Source organism: Pogoniulus pusillus, chromosome 29 (assembly GCF_015220805.1).
Source record: "Pogoniulus pusillus isolate bPogPus1 chromosome 29, bPogPus1.pri, whole genome shotgun sequence".
Lineage (NCBI taxonomy): Eukaryota > Metazoa > Chordata > Aves > Piciformes > Lybiidae > Pogoniulus > Pogoniulus pusillus.
The window spans coordinates 1166963-1187815 of record NC_087292.1 but is presented as its reverse complement, the minus strand read 5'-3'; the positions used below and the strand labels follow the sequence as shown (position 1 = coordinate 1187815).

At 59.9% G+C, this 20853-nt stretch overlaps 1 protein-coding gene across 1 annotated transcript in view; it reads left to right on the top strand.

The window, feature by feature from the left end:
* Positions 1–6127: 6127 nt before the first annotated feature.
* The window catches only part of DLGAP4 (DLG associated protein 4), an 84536-nt gene continuing 69810 nt past the window's right edge, over positions 6128–20853 (top strand). The window contains 6 exon segments of the mRNA XM_064167837.1: positions 6128–6455; positions 6457–6714; positions 6716–7168; positions 7657–7710; positions 11645–11862; positions 16168–16282. Coding sequence (XP_064023907.1) covers positions 6216–6455; positions 6457–6714; positions 6716–7168; positions 7657–7710; positions 11645–11862; positions 16168–16282 — 1338 coding nt within the window. The 5' untranslated portion in view covers positions 6128–6215.

Here is a 20853-nt window from a genome sequence, read left to right as displayed (position 1 = left end):
TGCTGAGGCCTGGAGCAGGCTGCCCAGAGAGGCTGTGGAGTCTCCACCTCTGCAGACATCCCAACCCCACCTGGATGTGTTCCTGGGTGCCCTGCCCTGGGTGCCCTGCCCTGGGTGCCCCTGCCTTGGCAGGGGAGTTGGACTCCAGATGCTCTGCAGAGATCCCTTCTAATCCCTTCCATTCTGTGTCCTGAGGCTTGCCCCTGTTCAGACAGGCAGGGAGCAGGGAGCCTCCTGAGAGGTGGAGGTAGTCTCCAAGGGTGGACAGGAGGAAGGAGACCTATTGGCCATGTGCAGGGGGCATGGGGCAAGACATCACAGGCTGGAGATGGCACCAGGAAGATCAGGGCTGGGCAGCAGTGCAGCCATGGTCAGATCTCTCCAGGGCAGCTCTCTGGGGCTCTGCCCTGCAGCTGCCCTGGCTGGCATCTTGGCAGCCTTCTGACTGACTGCCAGCACTTACAAACCACCACTTGGAGGGCTCCTGGCTGGGCAGCTGTGAGCTGGGCAGGCAGGTGAGAGCCAGCACAGAGAGCTGGGACACCTCTGCCCTGCAGGCAGCTACTCGGCGTTGCAGACAACTCCTGGGGGTTCCCTCCTGCTCTGCCCATAGTCTGGGCCAGCCTCATCTCTTGGCTGCTAAAAACAGCCCAGAAAGCAAACCTCTGAGCACTGAAGCATCTCGTACAGCAACAGAGGCTTTGCAACTCACAATGCAGAGGGGATTCAGTCTTCCTGAAGCGGCCTGAGCCATCTCCCACCGGCCCCGGCAGCCCCTGGACTGGCCCCTCCCAGGCACAGCAGCCTGGGTCCTGCGAGAGGGAAACGCTGGCGGTGCTCAAGCAGCGGCACGGAGGAGGCTCTGCTGGGCAGGAAGCCTCTTTGGCAAGGCTGTCAGCTCCTGCAGCACCTGCGTTGGCATCTCCTGCACGATCTGAATTTGCATGTCCTGCATGGTTTCACTTGGCATCCCCAGCAGGGCTTGAGATTGCACCTCCTGTAGGCGTTGGGGTTGCATCTCCTGTAGGAGTTGGGGTTGCATCTCCTGCATAATTTGAGTTTGCATCTCCTATAGGAGTTGGGTTTGCATTCCCTGCATGAGTTGAGTTTGCATCTCCTGCATGAGTTGAGTTTGCATCCCCTGCATGAGTTGAGTTTGCATCCCCTGCATAAGCTGAGTTTGCATCCCCTGCATGAGTTTCGTTTCCACCTCCTGCTTGGCTTTAGTTTGCATCTCCTGCATAAGCTGAGTTTGCATCCCCTGTTTGGTGTCAGGAGCTGCAGCCTTGGCTTGCAGGAGGTGCTGCTGTCAGTGGGCTCAGCACAGCTGGCCTGAGCCTGCAAATAAATGTTGCTGGTCCAAGCCATGCCCCACTCCAGCTGGGCCCAGAGTGGTCAGGGGCACACAACTGCTATAATGGATGTGAGGAGCAAGTTCTGCCCCAGGAGGCTGCTGCAGCACTGCAACAAGTTGCCCAGGGAGGTGCTTGAGGCCCAGCCCTGGACATGTTCCAGGTGAGGCTGGACAGGGCTGTGGGCAACCTGCTCCAGTGGAGGATGTCCCTGCTGAGTGCAGGAGGTTGGACTGGGTGAGCTTGGGAGGCCCAATCCAGCCCAGACCCGTCTGTGATTCTGTGATCCTATAAGTCAGGTCAGGTCAGGTCATCTGCTGCACCTCAGTAGAGCACCAACAAAGCCAGTGGGAAGAGGAAGGGCAACCCTGAAAAAGCACAAGCCAAGGGGAAGGAAGGCAATGGAGCCATGCAGCAAAAGCAGCCCTTCCCCTGGGCTCAGCATGCAGCCCTTGCCCTGGGCTCAGCATGCAGCCCTTGCCCTGGGCTCAGAGATGCAGCCCTTGCCCTGGGCTCAGCATGCAGCCCTTCCCCTGGGCTCAGAAATGCAGCCCTTGCCCTGGGCTCAGCATGCAGCCCTTGCCCTGGGCTCAGAGATGCAGCCCTTGCCCTGGGCTCAGCATGCAGCCCTTGCCCTGGGCTCAGAGATGCAGCCCTTGCCCTGGGCTCAGCATGCAGCCCTTGCCCTGGGCTCAGCATGCAGCCCTTGCCCTGGGCTCAGCATGGAGCCTCTCCATGTGCCTGCAGCCCCAGCTGTGACCGTCTGCTAAAGGAGGTCTCCTCCTGCCCTCCCCGAGGTCGGGAGCCTGCTCCTTTCTGCGGTGCCTGCCTCGGGGTGGGGAACACATCAGGGCCCCTGGCAGCTGCCCCGGGGGGTTGCCCTTGCCCTGTCTGCAAGCTGCAGGAGGGTGGATTTGGGAGATTTAATGTCAAGATTTTCATCCTTCCAGATTAAAAAGAAGGCAGGGAAGAGGCTTGTGGAGTTTGTTCCTGCCCTGACCCCATGCCTAAGGAAGGTGCCAAGGCTTGCAGAGTGCAGTTGGCATGCAATGGGAACGGTTCAAACCCTCTTAAAGGGAAAGCAGCTCCCAGGGGGTGTAGCAGATGGGCTGGAGGATTCCTGACTCATGTGCCCAGCAGCAGCACTGGCAGCCCACTGTGGCTGGCCCTCCAGTGAGGGGGTGCCCAGGGTGAGCAGGACCTGTTGGCAGCCCTTCTAGAGGAGGAAAAGGGAGCAATAAAGTCTGCCACGTGGGAGTCAGTGTCCACCCTTGGCCAGGGCAGCTCAGCCAGGGAAAGAGGCAGCTCCCTGCCCCCCCTGCTCCCTGCCAGGCAAGGGATCTTCTGCTCCCACCCCTCCAGCCCTCCTCCAGACCTCTGCTTTTCCTCCCTTCCTGCCTGCCCTTGCAGCCTCTCAGTCACTCACATCCAGTTGGCAGCTGGCACCACTGGTGTGCCCCAGAGATCAGTGCTGGGCACAGTCCTGTTCAATCTCTTTATTGATGATCTGGGCCAGGGGTTTGAGTCCAGCAGCAGTGAGTTTGCAGATGACACCAGGCTAGGAGCAGTGTGGAGATGTTGAAGGGTAGCAGAGCCCTGCAGAGGGACCTCCTGGAGGTCTCTTCCAACCTGGTTAATTCTATGATTCCATGATTCTGAGCCAGGCCAGGCCCCAGCCCCCAGCCAGGCTTCTGCTGCACCTCAGTGATTTGATTTCTTTGATTTCATTTCCTGAGTCCTCAGGCAGCTTTGCCTCCTTCTGGAGCCTGCAGACAGGAGAGCAGTGGTGCTGCTGTGCCTCACACAGCCGTGGGGCTGGGCTCTCTCTCAGGAGTGCCCAGGAGATTTCTGCTTCAAATGCTGACTGCCCTCTCTTAGGAAAAGGCATCTTTGCTACCTATAGCCAGAGACAGTCCCTGCTGCTGGAATCAGTGCTGTGCTGGCTCCTGAGAGGCTGTCTGACTCCTGTAGCAGCTGTGACAGCAGCAGCACAGCACCCAGCACAGCCAGGGTGGCCTCGGGCAGCCCAAGCCAAGGCACCTGGCTGGAAGTCCAGGGCTGGGGTGCAGGAGGAAGGGAGAAAAAGGCCACAGCAGGCAGAGCTGGGGCTGGGCAGAGCAGGGCAGGATGCAAGGAGCAGTCAAGGCTCCACACTACCTGCAGGGCTTCCCCCCCAAGGCAGGCAGGGCTGAGCTTGCCCATTCATGCTCATCTGGAATTTGAAGGACCAGGTGGGTGTCTCAGCCTGGAGCCTGTCCTGCTCCACCCCATCCTTCCCTTCCAGCCAGAGGCCCTCCTTGGAGAGCATCTGCTGGGGCTCCTTGTCCCTTTCTTTGGCCACTGCTCGCAGGAAGCAGGAGCAGGGCTGCCTGGCACACCCAGCAGGCTTCTGTGGCACTTCTCCAGCCAGCACCCAGTGCTGCCCCACCAGCTGCACCATGGGTTCTGTGGGCAAGGCACTCCAGAGGGGTTGCTGCACCTAGCTGTGGAAGAGCACACTGGCAAAAAGGTGGCACCCACAGGGACCACGAGCAGCTGGGCAGCAGGCAAAGCTAAGCTTGCACTGGGTGTTTTGGCACGAGGGGCAGGCCAGGGCAGCAGCCACATTCTCATCCCTAGTGCATGGGCACTGCCTGGCTGCCTGCTGGGGAGGTCTAAGGGCCAAAATCTTCCTCACATCACCAGTGCCCAGGCCCTGTGGCAGGGCTCCAGGCTGTGACTGAAGGCAGCTGGACCACCTGCAGGGGGCAGGTCAGCAGCAGATCAAGAGGACCCCACGGGGCCATACAGCAACTCCAGGTTCAGGACCTTGCACTTGGCCTCACCAAAGTGCAGATTAGCTTGGGCACAGCTCTGCAGGTGCCTGTGCATGGATCCCTTCCCTCCAGCACTGTCAGCTGGGCCACACAGCTTGGTGCCATCCACAGGCCTGCTGAGGGTGCCTCAGTGCCACAATGTCCAGCAGAGTGCCTGGCTGAGCTCCTCATGGGGCAGCCACAGGACCCCTGGCAGCAGGACTTATGGTGGGGGGAGGGCAGGAGGCTGTTAGGGTGGGTCCCAGGCTGCCCTTGCTGGCAGAATGAGCAGCTTGGCTTGGCCAGCCCATGGGATTGGCAGGGTCAGATGGAGACCTGGAAGCTCACCAGCTGGGGCACAGCTGCATCCCTGCTCTGTGTGCTGCTCTTGGTGGTGAGTGCATCCCCCCGGTGTGAGGAAGGGCTCCTGCAGTGCCTGCTGCTGCCTGCACCCAGCTGCTCCCAGCTGCTTCTGCTGACCAGAGGCTGCCCAGGAGGAAAAGCTCCTCGGGGAGCTCAGAGTCAAACCTGTGGCTGAACAGGCCCAGGCTGCCAGCTCTGCTTCCCACAGGGGTACCCCCGGGGGACATCATTATCCTCCATTAAGCCAGTGATGGTTTTCTTTCTCTCAAACTCACTGGAGGCTGGGAGGTTCCAGACACTATTTTCCTCTCCAGGGGGACCATTGGAGCATCCCAGTGTTGGGATGTGGCTCTTCTGCACGGATCCTGCAGTGCCAACTCCCAGAGCAGCTCCTTCCTCTTCCCAAGGGGCAGCTATCCAGCTGCATGTCCATGTTTTGGGGCCCTGGATTTAACACTGAAAAAGGAAGGAGCCTCGAGCCTCCTTCTCCAGATTGTTGTGCCTGTAGCATGCTTCAGTGTTTGCCTTCAAGCAAGGCTCAAGCTAAATGGAAAAGGAAAGGAGCAGCTCAACTGGAGTAAGGATTAGTTTGTACTCGACAGGAGTTTGGGGGCAGAAAGTCAGCTCCTGACAGCTCACCAATATCCCTTCAGCAGCCCCCCAGAGTGTGTCTGGTTTCCCCATGTAGCCCAGCGTGGATGAGGATCCCTCTTGGCTGAGCAGGAGCACCACAGAAGCCCTCAGTGAGGAGCTGCACTGCCCCCGCTCTGTGTCCAGCTCTTCCCCCTCTGCCATCCCACAGTGCTGTCCAAATGGGCCACGGAGAGCCAACCTCAGCCGCTTTCTGTGGCAGAGGAGGGCAGACGGCCAGGCTGGGAGGGTGAGCAGCTCCCCCTGGAGCGATGCAGCAAGGCAGGAAAGATCCAAGCAAGCAGCAAACAGCTTCTCAGGTCAGGCTCCGGGCGCTCAGAAGCAGCTCCGCTCTCATCGCAGCCACCAGAGCAGCCTCCTGCGGGCAGAAGGTGCCAGGAGCTGGGGGCGCTGGCTGCAGAGGAGCCATTTGACATCAGATTGCATTAGTGCAGCTGCAGGCAGCACGGAGCAGGCCTGCCAGCCCCTTGCCAGCACCCACAGGAAGGCAGAGCACCCTGCAAAGAGGAGAAGCTCTGCTCCAGAGTCCCCCCTGGCTCGGGCAGGGCCCCTGGGCAGTGTCTGACAGCAGAGCTTTGCTCCATCTCCCTGAAACAAACGGGAGAGGGGCAGTGATCTGCTGGCAGTGCCCCTGCCAGCCTTTGTTCTGCTGCCTGAGCAAGGGACTCGATTAAATAAACATGTGCAGAGGCCAGGAAAAGAGCAGCAGCATTATTTAAGCAGTCTGGCTGCAGCCAGAGAGAAGAAATCTTTCCTCTCCACCTCTCCTCTCTCCTGTTCTCTCCTGCCCCTCATCTCCTGCTCCCTCTCCTCTCCTCCTGCCATGCCACCCCTCTCCCACCCTGCTTCTCCCCTTCACCCCTTACCCCGGGTGGCATTGCCTCTTGGAGCTGGAGCCTTGTGAGGAGTGGGCTGCCAAAGAGGCACTGGGCAGGCTCTGAGCATCTGTCCTCTTCCTCCAGGGGCGGAGAAGTCTGCGGGGGAGCAGGATCGGTGCTGCCGCGAGGGCTCTGCCGCGCCACAGCCCAGCGATGGTCTAGGAGGCAGCGGGACCATGAAGGGCTTAGGAGATAACAGGAGTCGCCACCTCTCCGACAACCTGGACTCCCCTCAGGACTCCCTGTATGCCCCCCAGGACCGGAACCCTTACCTCCTCAGCCCCACCGACTCCTTCGCCATGGACCCGCGGTTCCCGGCCCAGAGCGCCCTGCACGGCGACTGCCTGCTGCCGCTCAACAACCAGATCTCCAGCAGCAGCACCTTCCCCCGCATCCATTACAACTCCCACTTCGAGGGTCCCGGACGACAGCCCCTTCCCAAGCCATGCCCAGGCCACCAAGATCAACCGCCTGCCCGCCAACCTCCTCGACCAGTTCGAGAAGCAGCTGCCCATCCACAGGGACGGCTTCAGCACGCTGCAGTTCCAGCGCGGCGACGCCAAGCACCGCAGCGAGAGCCCCGGGCGCATCCGCCACCTGGTCCACTCCGTCCAGAAGCTGTTCGCCAAGTCCCAGTCCCTGGAGGGCCCCGCCAAAGGCAACGTGAACGGCAAGAAAGGGGGGGGACGAGCCCAAGCAGAACAGGAGGAGCAAGAGCAAGGACCGGGCGAAGACGTCGGAGCCCAAGCGCAGGACCAGGTCCAACATATCAGGCTGGTGGAGCTCCGACGACAACCTGGACAGCGACACCTGCAGCTACCGCAACCCCATGGGGCTGATGACGCTGGGCCGGCAGCCCGACCACAGCCAGCCCAAGTACTTCATGCACGCCTACAACACCATCAGTGAGCACATGCTGAAATCCTCCAAGAGCAATAACGACCTCAAGGTCACCCCCTGCACCAACATCCCCATCAACAGCGACTCCAACTACATCAAGAGGGGCTCCTGGTCCACGCTGACCCTCAGCCACGCCCGGGAGGTATGCCAGAAGGCCTCCGCCACCATCGACAAAGCCTTGCTGAAATCCAAGTCCTGCCACCAGGACTTGGCCTACCACTACCTGCAGGTGGGTGCAGAGGGGCAGGGTTAGCACGTGGGGGTGCAGGCAGACAGGAGACACCTCCTCAGCAGGCGCCCTGGGGCCCAGGCAAGCTTGGCAACAGCTGGTTCAGATGCTGCCTGAAGCCACACTGCCAGCAGAGGGCCGGGGAGAGGTAAATGCACCCTGGGCACTTGCTGCCGCACCTCCAGCGGGCACACTGGCTGCAGTGCTGCAGTGCTGCCCTCAGACCACCCAGCCCCTGTGCCAGCCCATGGCAGCGTGGGGAGGAGGTGACCTGCCCTCGACACCCTCTGCTGTGAGCGCTGCAGGACCCCAGCATGGCCCTGCCACCCGCTCAGACCCTGCAGGCACTGTGGTGGGGTGCAGTTCTGTTAGTACTGAGTGCCCAGGGCATGCCAGGGGGTCATGGCTGACACAGCACTGCTGCCACCCCCCGGCCCGGAGGTCACACTGGTGATTAACGCTTCCCCCTTGTCTTCACGCGTCGCAAGGATGTGCCGGCGTGCCCAGTAAGCCCTGCTCTACAGAGCTTCCCTGGAGTGCTGGTAGGACCTGCAGCTCTGCAGGGCACGGCTGCCTTTGCTGCTTACCCATCCCCGGGCAGGGCTGCGGGGCCGGCAGGGCAGTGCCAGCTGCCCCACTTGCATGGCAGAAGCCTGCATGGCTGAGGGTGGTTTGAAGCCCTGCTCATGAGAGTGCCAGGGGGTGGCGGTGGCTTTAAAATGCGGCGCTGGAGGAGCAGAAACTGCCTGTGCCCTTGAGAGGAACCAAGGCAAATGAGGCAGCCTGGAGAGGGGCAGGAAGGGAGGGTCTGTGCCTGTCAATCTCCATCGCCCTTTCTAGTGCAGAGGTGCCCCAAGCTGCCCTGGCTGCGGCTCAGCAGCTGCACGGAGCAAGAGCTGCACTGAAGCCCATCCGCTTCCAGCAGAGGCTGTGCTGCCCCTTCCCTCTTCTGCCCTCCCCATGGGCCCCACGCATGTCTGACAGTGCAAGGGAAGAGGCTGAGGGGTTAGGGTCCCAATGGCTGAGGAGCTCCTTAGAGTGGAGATGCCCCAGTGAGGGGTGAGTGGGAGCAGGCAGAGCTGAGCAGCATTTCTGCCCCAGGGGCAGGCTCAGACCCCTGCCCGTGGGCACCAACAGGCACTGCTGGGGCTCATCTGTGTCATCCAGAGCAGCCTCCCCAGCCCCACTTACAGGCAGAGGACACTGAAACTTCCTTCACCCCTACTGGCCCCCAAAACCAACCCCAGCTCCAGCGTGGGTGCCCCATTCAGTGCCAGCCACTCTGCAGGTGCTGGCTGCCCTCCTGCCAGCCCCACAGAGCTCCCATGCAGCAAGAATCCCATCCCAGGTCCTTCCCAGAGGCTGCCCTGCCAGAAGGACATAAGCAAGCCTGGGCTCCAGCTTGCTTCCTGGAGGACATGCCTGAGCCCAGCAGTAGCCCTGGGCACAGCAGGAGGGATGTCATCGTGGAGGGAGCAGGAGTGTGCCCACTGCCAGTGGGTCCCTCCGTGCTGGCACCTGGCTGCATGCTGCATGTGCCCCTGCATGCCCACGTGTGCTGCATGGCTGTGTGTGCCAGGCTGGGCTGCATGGCAGAGCTGGCACACGTGTGGATGGAAACCCTGCTTGCCTTGCCAACCTCTTCTCCCCCAGCCCTCACCGAGCCATGCAAGCAGTGCTGCACTCTCGCCCCTGCCCAGCTCCTGGCACTGAGGTTTCCCTCCCCTCTCTGCCCTCTGTTAACGCTCAGGCGCTTGGGAAATGGCCCAGGCAGAGCTAAGGGGTGGAAGCCTCTGTGGCACATCCTTTGCTTTCCCCCCACAGCCAGCTGATGCCACAGAGAGCAGACACCAGGGGCCACTGCTGCTCTGCCAGGGGCAGTGTGGCTGCAGGAGGCTGTCAGCAGAGCTGGGCTCCCAGGGGCAGACCCCTGCCTGAGCTCCACACGCCAGCCCTGAGGGGCACTGCACGGAAGGAGGCCAGGCAGAGAGGGGAGCCTCCATCCTGAAGCCTGGCAGAGCATCTCTACTGCCTCCTGTGCAGCCAGCTGTGCACGGGGGATCCCCAGGCCCTCTGTGCCACCCACAGAGGCTCTCACCCTGGGCATCCTCTTGCTCCCACCCCTTTCACGCCAACCAAACCACCACGGGCAGGCAAGAGCCTGCCTCTGGCAGAGCTGCACAGGGAGCAGCAAGGCTGCCACAGCCTACATGCAGCCTGCTGAGCTTCTCTGTGCCCACTCTGTCCTTTCTGTGGCACACAGGCTGGTGCCAGGGCTCCGAGTCTCAGCTGCCAGCAAAGCTGCTGCCACTGAGGGGCTGCAGTGGCCACCATCAAGGTCTGTCCCTTGACAGCAGGAGGTGCTTTGGGCTCCTTGCCCCCATCGCAGACCTTCAGAGACTGTGGCACAGGCTCCTCACCCTGGAGGACCCTGAAGAGCACTTCCAGTACCTGCTCTGCTCCTGCCCATCCCCGCGGGCACCTCCTGGCCTGGGCAGGCTCTGTGGAAGCAGTGTCCTGGCTGCTGCCCTCGGGAAGAGGAGCGGTGCAGTCCCTCCGGACTCCCTGCAGGGGCAGGGCACACTCCAAACTGAGGCATCCGATCGGAAGGCTCCTGCCTGGCATCCTCCTGCCCTGCAGGCTGCATGTGAAGCACCTGGAGAGCAGTTCTGTTTCTTGCTGCCTTGCCAAGGTGCAAAGCAGAGGAGAGACAAGAGAAAGGAGAGAGGGCAGCACAGGCAGCAGCTGTCAGGGTGCAGTGGGGGAGCTGGGGCAGGCTGTGCCCAGCAGAGGGGCAGGCAGTGCTTGGCTCACGCTGCTGTAGACAGGCTGCACCAGCAGAGACACGCTGAAAATGCTCTCTTGGTGCTCCTTTGCCCAAGCAGTGAGTGCCCAGGGCCAGGTGGTGGATGCCTGGATGGAGCTGAGCAACCCACAGACCTTGCCCTCAAAGAGCAGCGTCAGAACTGCCATGAGACCCTGAGGCCTTCATGTCCCCAGCACCCTTGGGCTCTCTGGGCTGAGCCCAGCACCTCTCACTGCCCCTCAGAATACCACAGGGGGTGCCTGTGTAGTGTCCTGGCCTCTGCCTGGCATGCCTAGCTGCTGGCAAGCTCTCACCTCCTTAGCCAGGGGCTGCAGACTCCATCCCTGTCTGACCCTCTCCCCAGAACCTTACCATAGAGCCACAGAGTTGTTTGTGTTGGCAGAGCCCTCTGAGGTCATCCAATCCAACCCTCAACCCAGCACCACCAAACCCTGGCCCCAAGTGCCATGGCCACATGGTCCTGGAACACCTCCAGCCACGGGCACTCTACCACCTCCCTGGCAGCCTGTGCCAATCCCTGACCACTCTGGCACCAAAGACATTTGTCCTCCTCTCCAACCTGACCCTCCCCTGGCTCCATTTCAGGACATTTCCTCCCCTTCCATCCCCTGACCCCAGGCAGCAGAGCCCAACCTCAGCTGCCTGCAGCCTCCTCTCAGGGAGCTGCAGAGAGCAATGAGCTCTGCCCTCAGCCTCCTCTGCTCCAGGCTGCCCCAGGGCTGCACACGGCTGCATTCCTCACACCTCCCCTGGCTCTTCCTTGGCTGTGGCTCCTCAGCTCAAGGGCAGCTCTGAGGCCAGCCATGAAAGCAAGGCTGCTCCAGAGAACTCCTCTTGTCCCATCCTTCTCCTGGCCTGCCCCTCACCACCTGTGGCTCCTGTCCTGGGCTGACCCCTGGCTGTGCTGCTGGACACTTAGAGCAGCACTGCCCAGGGCAGGAGGCAGTGGCATTGACTGCTCCAGCTGCTCAGGGCTTCAGACCCCGCAGGGAACATCAGCTCACCCACCTCTAACGAGGCACCCATAGAGCACATCTGCCGCGGGGTGCCTGTGGGGCTGTTCCCCCGGGGAAGGCAGGAGGACTTCCCTTGCACAGGCTGCTCCTCAGCTCTGCAGGGTGCCCAGCACAAGGTCTATGTGCCCAGGCTGCTCCAGAGGGACTTGCAATGGCCTGGCTTGGCTCCAGGAATTAGCTTCGGCCACCAAGAGTCATTTCCACCCCCGGAACCCTAAAGGGTGCTGAAACGAGTGAGGGTCTGGACTCTGACCCGCAGCTGCTGCCGGGGTTTGCTCTGAGCGCTGCGCTGTGCCTCGCCCTGCCTGCCTGAGCCGAGGCTTGTGCTGCCCAACCTGTGCCGCTTCTGTCCCAGCACAAACCCGGTGAGAGCCCTCCCCCATCCCCCCCGCGACTGGCATGGCCCAGCGGTGTGAGCATGGCCCCCGGGAAGGTGTGGGGGGCACACCACCAGCGGCAGTGGGGCACAGGGCTGCCTGGCATGAGCTGGCGAGGGGCGGGGGGCAGGGGAGGTGCTTTGCCCGTTCTCCCCGCACCGCGGCTGAGAGCCCAGCAGCTCTCCTTGCCCCCAGACGCCCGCTGGTGCCGGAGGCGCTTCGCTGACGCCCGCGGGTGCTGCCCTTCCTCCCGCAGGTGCCGCAGGGGGAGTGGAGCAGCAGCCTGTCCCGGGACAAGGACAGCGAGATCCCGTGCCGGCGCATGCGGAGCGGCAGCTACATCAAAGCCATGGGGGATGATGACAGTGAGGACTCAGAAACCAGCCCCAAACCATCCCCAAAAACTGCAGCTCGGAGGCAGAGTTACCTCAAGGCCACCCAACAGTCCCTGAGTGAGCAGAGCACTACGCAAAGGTAACGCTGGAGCTCCTCCAGGAGCTGGGCGCAGGTGCCCGGGGGCCGTGGCAGAGGCAGTCCGTGGGGCCCAGCCAGCAGCAGGGCTCCTGCACGCCAGCTGGGGCTGCCCACGGGGCAGGCGGATGAGGAGACAAGCAGGGCAGGAGGCATGTGGGGAGAGCTTTCCACCCCGGTGGCTCCAGCTGTGGTGTTAGGAGCTGCCCCAGGTGCCTGTGCCCTCAGCGGCCACTGCCCTGACCCTGTGGGATTGCCCCTGGAAGCGTCTGCAGAGACCCCAACCCCATGATCCCGCTTAGATGGGGCAGGCACTTGGCACACAGCCCACGGGCGGCTGGGTCTGTGCCGCTGCTTTGCTCCACAGGGGTCCCAGGGAGCCAGCAGCAAGTGTGCTGTTGGCACACCAGGCTGGGTAATGCCCTGGGGTCAGCAGGCACCAGCTACGGAGGGAGGCCCCCAGTGCCTCGAGCCAGACGGGCAGAGCAGGGGGCACACAGCAGAAGCTTGCTGGGCAAGAGGCTGGGCCTTGCAGGATGGGGTCTGTGGGGGCCCCCTGCTCAGAGGGGGTGCTGTGTGGGGTCCTTAGCAGCCAGGCTGCCGCAGGCTGCCAGTGCCTCTGCTGCTGCTGCTGCTGCTCAGGAGGCTGTGAGCAGCACAGAGGGGCAGGAGGATGCAGATGACACCGCAGGGGAGCTGCTGCTGTCCGGCAGGCAGAGCCAGAAGGCAGTGCAGGCACAGCAGGCAGGATGGGCAGCCCTCACGGTGGCTTCAGCTCCTAGGCCAGATGCTGCCTTCTGCTGAGAGGTGGTGACAGACTGAGCTGCAGGGAGCCCTGGAAATGCTTGCTCTGAACCCATCCCTGCTCTCTGCTGTCACACCCACCCCAAGGGGAGCACAGCAGGGTCCAGTGGTCTCTGGTGCAACACACCCAAGCTGAAGGACTGAGGTTCTCCCTCTCTCGGGCTCGTTGTCAGCTCAGGTCAGCTCCATCAAGGTGTGACCTGCTCTGGATGCTGGGGTCCAGCCAGAGCCTACAGACAGGCAGCTTTGAGGGCTACAGGGGACTGGAACAGCTCTGCTGGGGAAAGGCTGAGAGCATTGGGGGTGTTTAGCCTGGAGAGGAACAGCCTGAGGAGAGCTCAGCACTGCTCAGCAACATTCACAGGGTGGATGCCAGGAGGGTGGGACCAGGTTTTGCTCAGTGGTGCCCAGTGACAGGACAAGAGGCAGTGGGCACAGACTGGAACATCAGAAGCTCCATCTAGAGGTGAGGAGCAACTTCTTTAATAGAAGCCTGGAGAAGAGGAGGCTCAGGGCAGAGCTCATTGCTGTCTACAGCTCCCTGAAGAGAGGCTGTAGCCAGATGGGGTTGGGCTCTGCTCCCAGGCAACCAGCAACAGAACAAGGGGACAGAGGCTCAAGCTGTGCCAGGGCAGGCTCAGGCTGGATGTTAGGAAGAAGTTCTTCATAGCAGGAGTGGCATTGGAATGGGCTGCCCAGGGGGGTGGTGGAGTCCCCATACCTGGAGGTGTTCAAGAGGAGGCTGGGTGGGGCACTTGGTGCCAGGGGTTAGTTAACCAGAAGAGTTAGGTTGGACTGGATGATCTTGGAGGTCTTTTCCAACCTGTTTGGCTCTGTGGTTCTGTGAAGGGTGCTGGAGCCCTGGAGCAGGCTGCCAGGGGAGGGTTGTGGAGTCTCCACGTCTGGACTCATCCAAAACCTACCTGGATGTGTTTCTGTGTGCCCTGCCCTGGGTGACCCTGCTCGGGCAGGGGGGTTGGACTCGATGCTCTCCAGAGGTCTCCTCCAACCCCTACCATGCTGTGACTCTGTGAAGGAGCTGAGTCAGGGCAAGGTGTTTGCCAGCAAGAGGCCAGAGCTGGCCAAGCCATGGCTGCAGCTGCAGGCAAGGAGGGGTGCAGGCAGGGCTGGGGAGGATGCTGCAAGTGCTGCAAGTGCTGCAAGCCCCCAGCAGGAGATCTGCTGGAGGGAAGGATCCTTGCTGGGAAGGAGGAGATCCACAGCTCTCGGCACTGCACTGCAGCCAGGGCCAGCAGGTGCCAGGCTGCCTGTCCCCTCCAGCCCAGGACGGGCAGGGCTCGTACTGGGCACAGGCCAGCAGCAGGAGAGCAGGAGCCTGAGCACGGCTGCCATCTGCCGACCACCCCCTGGCCTCTGCCCTCCCCACTGAGCAGCTTTCTGGGTGCTGTGGGCACTTTGGTTGCTGTGAGGCCTCCCTGGGGTGCTCCACCAGCCTGGAACACCCTTGGGACAGCAGCCAGAGCTCCGTGACCTGGCACCACTCCGTGCCAGCCCTCGCCAAGATCCTTTCTCTCTTTGGCCATCTGTGGGCTCCACCAGCCAAGGACCACCAGAGCCATGGTTTGGGACAGGAGGTGCTGCAGGGGGCACAGCTGCAGCCTTAGCCAGGGCAAAGCACGGAGCAGTGAGATCTAATCTGCCCCGGGAAGGTCTGCCTGCCACAGGGCACAACCACCTCAGCCCACAGGCACAGGCTGAGCTCACAGGCAAAACCTTCTCAGGCTGAGGGGAACAGGCCCCAGAGGGCTTAGCCCTGGGCTTGGGGTGCCACACTGCCCTCTGCCACCCAGCAGCAGGGCCCCTCACTGCTCTCATCACATCCCAGCATGGAGACTCAGGAGATGCTGTGGTCCTTCCTAGAAGTCCACAGGCTGCAGAGGGCTCCTGCCCAGCTGTGCCACATCCACCATCAGCTCTGCTGTCCCCCAGGCTGGTGAAGGACAGACCTCTGCATCTGCTGGATGCAGGGCAAGTGGCACCCCAGGGGTCCTCTCCAGGGACCATGTGCAGTTTGGGAGGGATTGTGCCCACAGCTCACCCAGGCTGGCATGGCTGACCCTGGCCTCCACCATGGCTCACCATGGCTCACTCACTGTGATGGCTTGGGTGTTCCCTGCCCCCCCCCCCCCCCCCCCCCCCCCCGAATTTGGAAATCACCCAGACTGGACTCAGCCAGCTCTGGAAATATGAATGAAGCTTACATTTACAGCTGGCACAATATACAAGCAGATGTGTGCAGTATATACAGCTACAGGCAGAAACAGACAAGGGAAAAGGTAATACAGAAGCACAGCTCCCCTCCCAGAAACCTGAGTCCCCAGGAGGGGCTCCCAACCACCCCTGCACCTTCCCCCTGCCCCTCTCAACCTCACCCCAGTCCCAAGGAAGAATGGAGGTTCAGCCAGGGAGTGAGGAAGCAAAGAGCATTAGTCCAAACTGGAGGATGAGGTTAGAGAGAGAGATGCAGCTCAGCAGTTCCCCAGCAGAAGTGAGGACTGCTTTATCTGGTTTGCTTTTCTTCTTATACCTCTCAGCAAGCCTATGAGTGAAGCAGACATCACCACTGTTTGCCTTCCACAGCCTGCTTCAAAGCAGCACACTCACACAGGCCCTTGGGGTGGAAGAACAGGAAAGCTTCATCCTTCTCACATCCCTCCTCTCTCTCCCACATGCCTCCCATCCTCTCACAGCCCTGGGGGCCCCTGCGTGCCTGCAGCTCAGCACAGAGCACAGCTGTGGCCCTGGCTGCTGGGGGCTCAGCCCTGCTGGCTCCCCGTGCAGAGGCTGCTGCTGAGCCCCGGGGCACAGCCAGAGAGCTACTGCCACAGCCTGCAGCAAAAGCTGCTCTACAGATGCCAACCCCTCTGCTCCTGCAGTGCTGCCATTCAGGCTCCCCTTGAGCCTCCTCCAGAGCACCTTTTGGGTTCCTCTGCACTCAGAAAGGAAAAGTCCAAACGCTGCAGATGTTTGCAACTGCAAAGGCTACAAACTACCTTTCAAAGTCATTTCCCCTCTGCCTCTCTCCCCCCTTCCCACCAGCCATGGCAGGCAGGAGCCAGGTTCCCTCGCTCACCCTCAGCCTGTGTGAGAGCTGCTCTGCCAGCAGGGCTGTGACTCGGGGGGCTGGCACAGATCTCATGTGCTCCCTCTGCTTCAGCTGGCATCTGCAGCGCTCCCCTGGGGCAGCAGGACCCAAACTCTTGTCCCCTCTCCTTCCCCTGCATCCTACCAACTTTCACCCATGCCACAGACTCGGCAGGGCCACTAAGGTGACAAAGAGTTTCCTTCTACTCCAGCAGCTGCAGTGGGGGCCGAGTGGTGGACTCGGTGCCCAGCATCATCTCCGTGTTGCCACCTGTGCCTGGCAGAGGCTCTGCTGGCAGGGCTGGTCTGGCTCTGCTGGCAGAGGGGCAGCTCCAGCACAGCCCCAGTGCCACCCCCTGCCATGGGGACACTCCTCACGCCCTCCCTCTTTGCTGGCAGGAGCCTGGACCGCCTGGACTCTGTCGAGATCCTCCTACCTCCGAAGTTCCCCACCTGGGAGGAAGAATACAACCAGATCCCGGACAGCGTCCCCGAGCCCAGCTGCATCAACCAGGTGAGGCACTGGCACTGAGCTGCTGCCCCAGCACGGCCCTGGGGCACAGCAGCACACAGCAGCAGCTTTCCCCCACAGAGCAGGGCGCTGGTGGTGCTGCGGGAGCTGCAGGCAGCCTGCTCAGGCAGCCTCACTACAGGCTCAGCTCCCCCATTCTGGCTCATGCCAGGGCACACTTCCTCCCTTGGCTCTGCTGCTGCAGCTGAAGTCACTCTGCCATGGCCACAGGGCCTGGAGAGATGCTTTGCAGGGATGGGTGAAGCTCAGGGCTGCTCTGAGCACAGGATCCCACCCTGTCATCACCCAAAAGCCACCTGCACAGCTGCTCACCCCTGCTGCAAGCTCCTCATGCCCACCGGATGGGCACAGAGCCTGGGCCAGCCTCAGCTCTGCAAAAGGTGTCCAGCCTGGGACCCTGCAGCAGGTCACCAGGGACAGGGACCCTGCTTAGCTGTCAGAGCCTCACTCCTCATGCAGCAGGCTGCACCAGGAGCAAGGTGCCCCTAACTCAAGGCACTGTCCTGACTCCATGGGAGTCTCCCTTGGATAGCAAAGAGCCAAGCCAAGGATGGCAGTGAGGTGCTGAGGCTGGGTAGTAAATCCCTTGCCAGAGGCTGGGCTCATGCCCTGACCTTGACCTGGGAGATGTGGTGGGTGCAAAGGGGGCTTCACTCCCAGTCCCACCCTCTGCCTCCCCTTGGGATTGCTCTGAGGCAGCTGGAGGCTCGGCTGGCTGCAAGACAGCTGCCAGGAACTAATCCCTGTCAGGAGAAGGCCTCTGCAGAGCTGCCCTGTGTCCCACTCAGCCCCAGGACAGGAGCCCACCCACTCAGGATGCAGCTGGAGGGTCCTGGGGCACTAAAGCTCCATGGGGTGCAGGAAAGCTGCTTTGGACACCAGGTCTGTCTCTGCACACAGCTGTGCACACAGCAACACCCACACAGGTGTGAATACAGGAACAGCTGGACACAGCTGTGCACACATCAACACCCACACAGCTGTGTACACATCAACACTTGCACACAGGTGTGCTCAAATCAACATTCACACACAGCTGTGCACACATCAACACTCAAACACAGCTGTGCACACAGCAACACCTGCACACAGCTGTGCACACATCAACACTCACACACAGCTGCGCACACAGCAACACCTGCACACAGCTGTGCACACATCAACACCCACACACAGCTGTGCACACATCTGCATTCACACACAGCTGTGCACACATCAACACTCACACACAGCTGTGCACACATCAACATTCACACACAGCTGTGCACACATCAACACCTGCACACAGCTGTGCACACATCAACACCTGCACACAGCTGTGCACACATCAACATTCACACACAGCTGTGCACATATCAACACCCACACACAGCTGTGCACACATCAACACTCACACACAGCTGTGCACACATCAACACCTCTACAGCTGTGCACACATCAACACTCACACACAGCTGCACACACATCAACACTCAAACACAGCTGTGCACACATCAACACTCACACACAGCTGTGCACACATCAACATTCACACACAGCTGTGCACATATCAACATTCACACACAGCTGTGGACACATCAACACCTCTGCAGCTGTGCACACAGCAACACTCACACAGCTGTGCACACAGCAACATTCACACACAGCTGTGCACACATCAACACCTCTTCAGCTGTGCACACATCAACACTCACACAGCTGTGCACACATCAACACCCACACACAGCTGTGCACACATCAACACCTGCACACAGCTGTGCACACATCAACACTCACACACAGCTGTGCACACATCAACACCTCTACAGCTGCACACACATCAACAGTCACACAGCTGTGCACACATCAACACTCACACAGCTGTGCACACATCAACACTCACACACAGCTGTGCACACATCAACACCCACACACAACTGTGCGCACATCAACACTCACACACAGCTGTGAACACATCAGCACCGCTACAGCTGTGCACACATAAACACCTCTACAGCTGTGCACATGTCACCACTCACACACAGCTGTGCACACATCAACACTCACACGCAGCTGTGCACACATCAACACCCACACACAGCTGTGCACACATCAACATTCACACACAGCTGTGCACACATCAACACCCACACACAGCTGTGCACACATCAACATTCACACACAGCTGTGCACACAACAACACCCACACACAGCTGTGCACACATCAACATTCACACATAGCTGCACACACATCAACACCCGCACACAGCTGCACACACATCAACACTCACACACAGCTGTGCACATATCAACATTCACACACAGCTGTGCACACATCAACACTCACACACAGCTGTGCACATATCAACATTCACACACAGCTGCACACACATCAACACTCACACACAGCTGTGCACATATCAACATTCACACACAGCTGTGCACACATCAACACCCACACACAGCCATGCACACATCAACACTCACACACAGCTGTGCACACATCAACACCTCTACAGCTGTGCACACATCAACACTCACACACAGCTGTGCACACATCAACACCTGCACACAGCTGTGCACACATCAACACCTCTACAGCTGTGCACACATCAACACTCACACACAGCTGTGCACACATCAACACCTCTACAGCTGTGCACACATCAACACCCACACACAGCTGTGCACACATCAACACTCACACACAGCTGCACACACATCAACGCTCACACACAGCTGTGCACACATCAACGCTCACACACAGCTGTGCACATATCAACATTCACACACAGCTGTCAACACATCAACACCTCCTCAGCTGTGCACACATCAACACCCACACACAGCTGTGCACACATCTACACTCACACACAGCTGTGCACACATCAACATTCACACACAGCTGTGCACACATCAACACCTGCACACAGCTGCACACACATCAACACTCACACAGCTGTGCACGCATCAACACTCACACACAGCTGTGCACATATCAACATTCACACACAGCTGTCAACACATCAACACCTCTACAGCTGTGCACACATCAACACCCACACACAGCTGTGCACACATCAACACTCACACACAGCTGTGCACACATCAACACCTGCACACAGCTGCACACACATCAACACTCACACAGCTGTGCACACATCAACACTCACACACAGCTGTGCACACATCAACACTCACACAGCTGTGCACACATCAGCACCGCTACAGCTGTGCACACATAAACACCTCTACAGCTGTGCACATGTCACCACTCACACACAGCTGTGCACACATAAACACCTCTACAGCTGTGCACATGTCACCACTCACACACAGCTGTGCACACATCAACACCCACACACAGCTGTGCACACATCAACACCGGCACACAGCTGTGCACACATCAACACCCACACACAGCTGTGCACACATCAACACCTGCACACAGCTGTGCACACATCAACACCCACACACAGCTGTGCACACATCAACACACACACACAGCTGTGCACACATCAACGCTCACACACAGTTGTGCACACATCAACACCTGCACACAGCTGTGTACACTTCAACATTCACACACAGCTGTGCACACATCAACACCTGCACACAGCTGTGCACACATCAACATTCACACACAGCTGTTCACACATCAACACCTGCACACAGCTGTGCACACATCAACATTCACACACAGCTGTGCACACATCAACACCTGCACACAGCTGTGCACACATCAACACTCAAACACAGCTGTGCACACATCAACATTCACACACAGCTGTGCACACATCGACGCTCACACACAGCTGTGCACACATCAACACCCACACACAGCTGTGCACACATCAACACCCGCACACAGCTGTGCACACATCAACATTCACACACAGCTGTGCACACATCAACACCCGCACACAGCTGTGGACACATCAACACTCACACACAGCTGTGCACACATCAACACCTGCACACAGCTGTGCACACATCAACACTCACACACAGCTGTGCACACATCAACATTCACACACAGCTGTGCACACATCAATGCTCACACACAGCTGTGCACACATCGACGCTCACACACAGCTGTGCACACATCAACACCTGCACACAGCTGTGCACACATCAACGCTCACACACAGCTGTGCACACATCAACACCTCTACAGCTGTGCACACATCAACACCTGCACACAGCTGTGCACACATCAACACCTCTACAGCTGTGCACACATCAACACTCACACACAGCTGTGCACACATCAACACTCACACACAGCTGTGCACACATCAACATTCACACACAGCTGTGCACACATCAACGCTCACACACAGCTGTGCACACATCAACACCTGCACACAGGTGTGCACACATCAACACTCACACACAGCTGTGCACACATCAACACTCAAACACAGCTGTGCACACATCAACACCTGCACACAGCTGTGCACACATCAACACTCAAACACCGGTGTGCACACAGCAACGCCTGCACACAGCTGTGCACACATCAGCACTCACACACAGCTGTCCTCACGTCAGCACCTCTGCAAGTGTGTGCA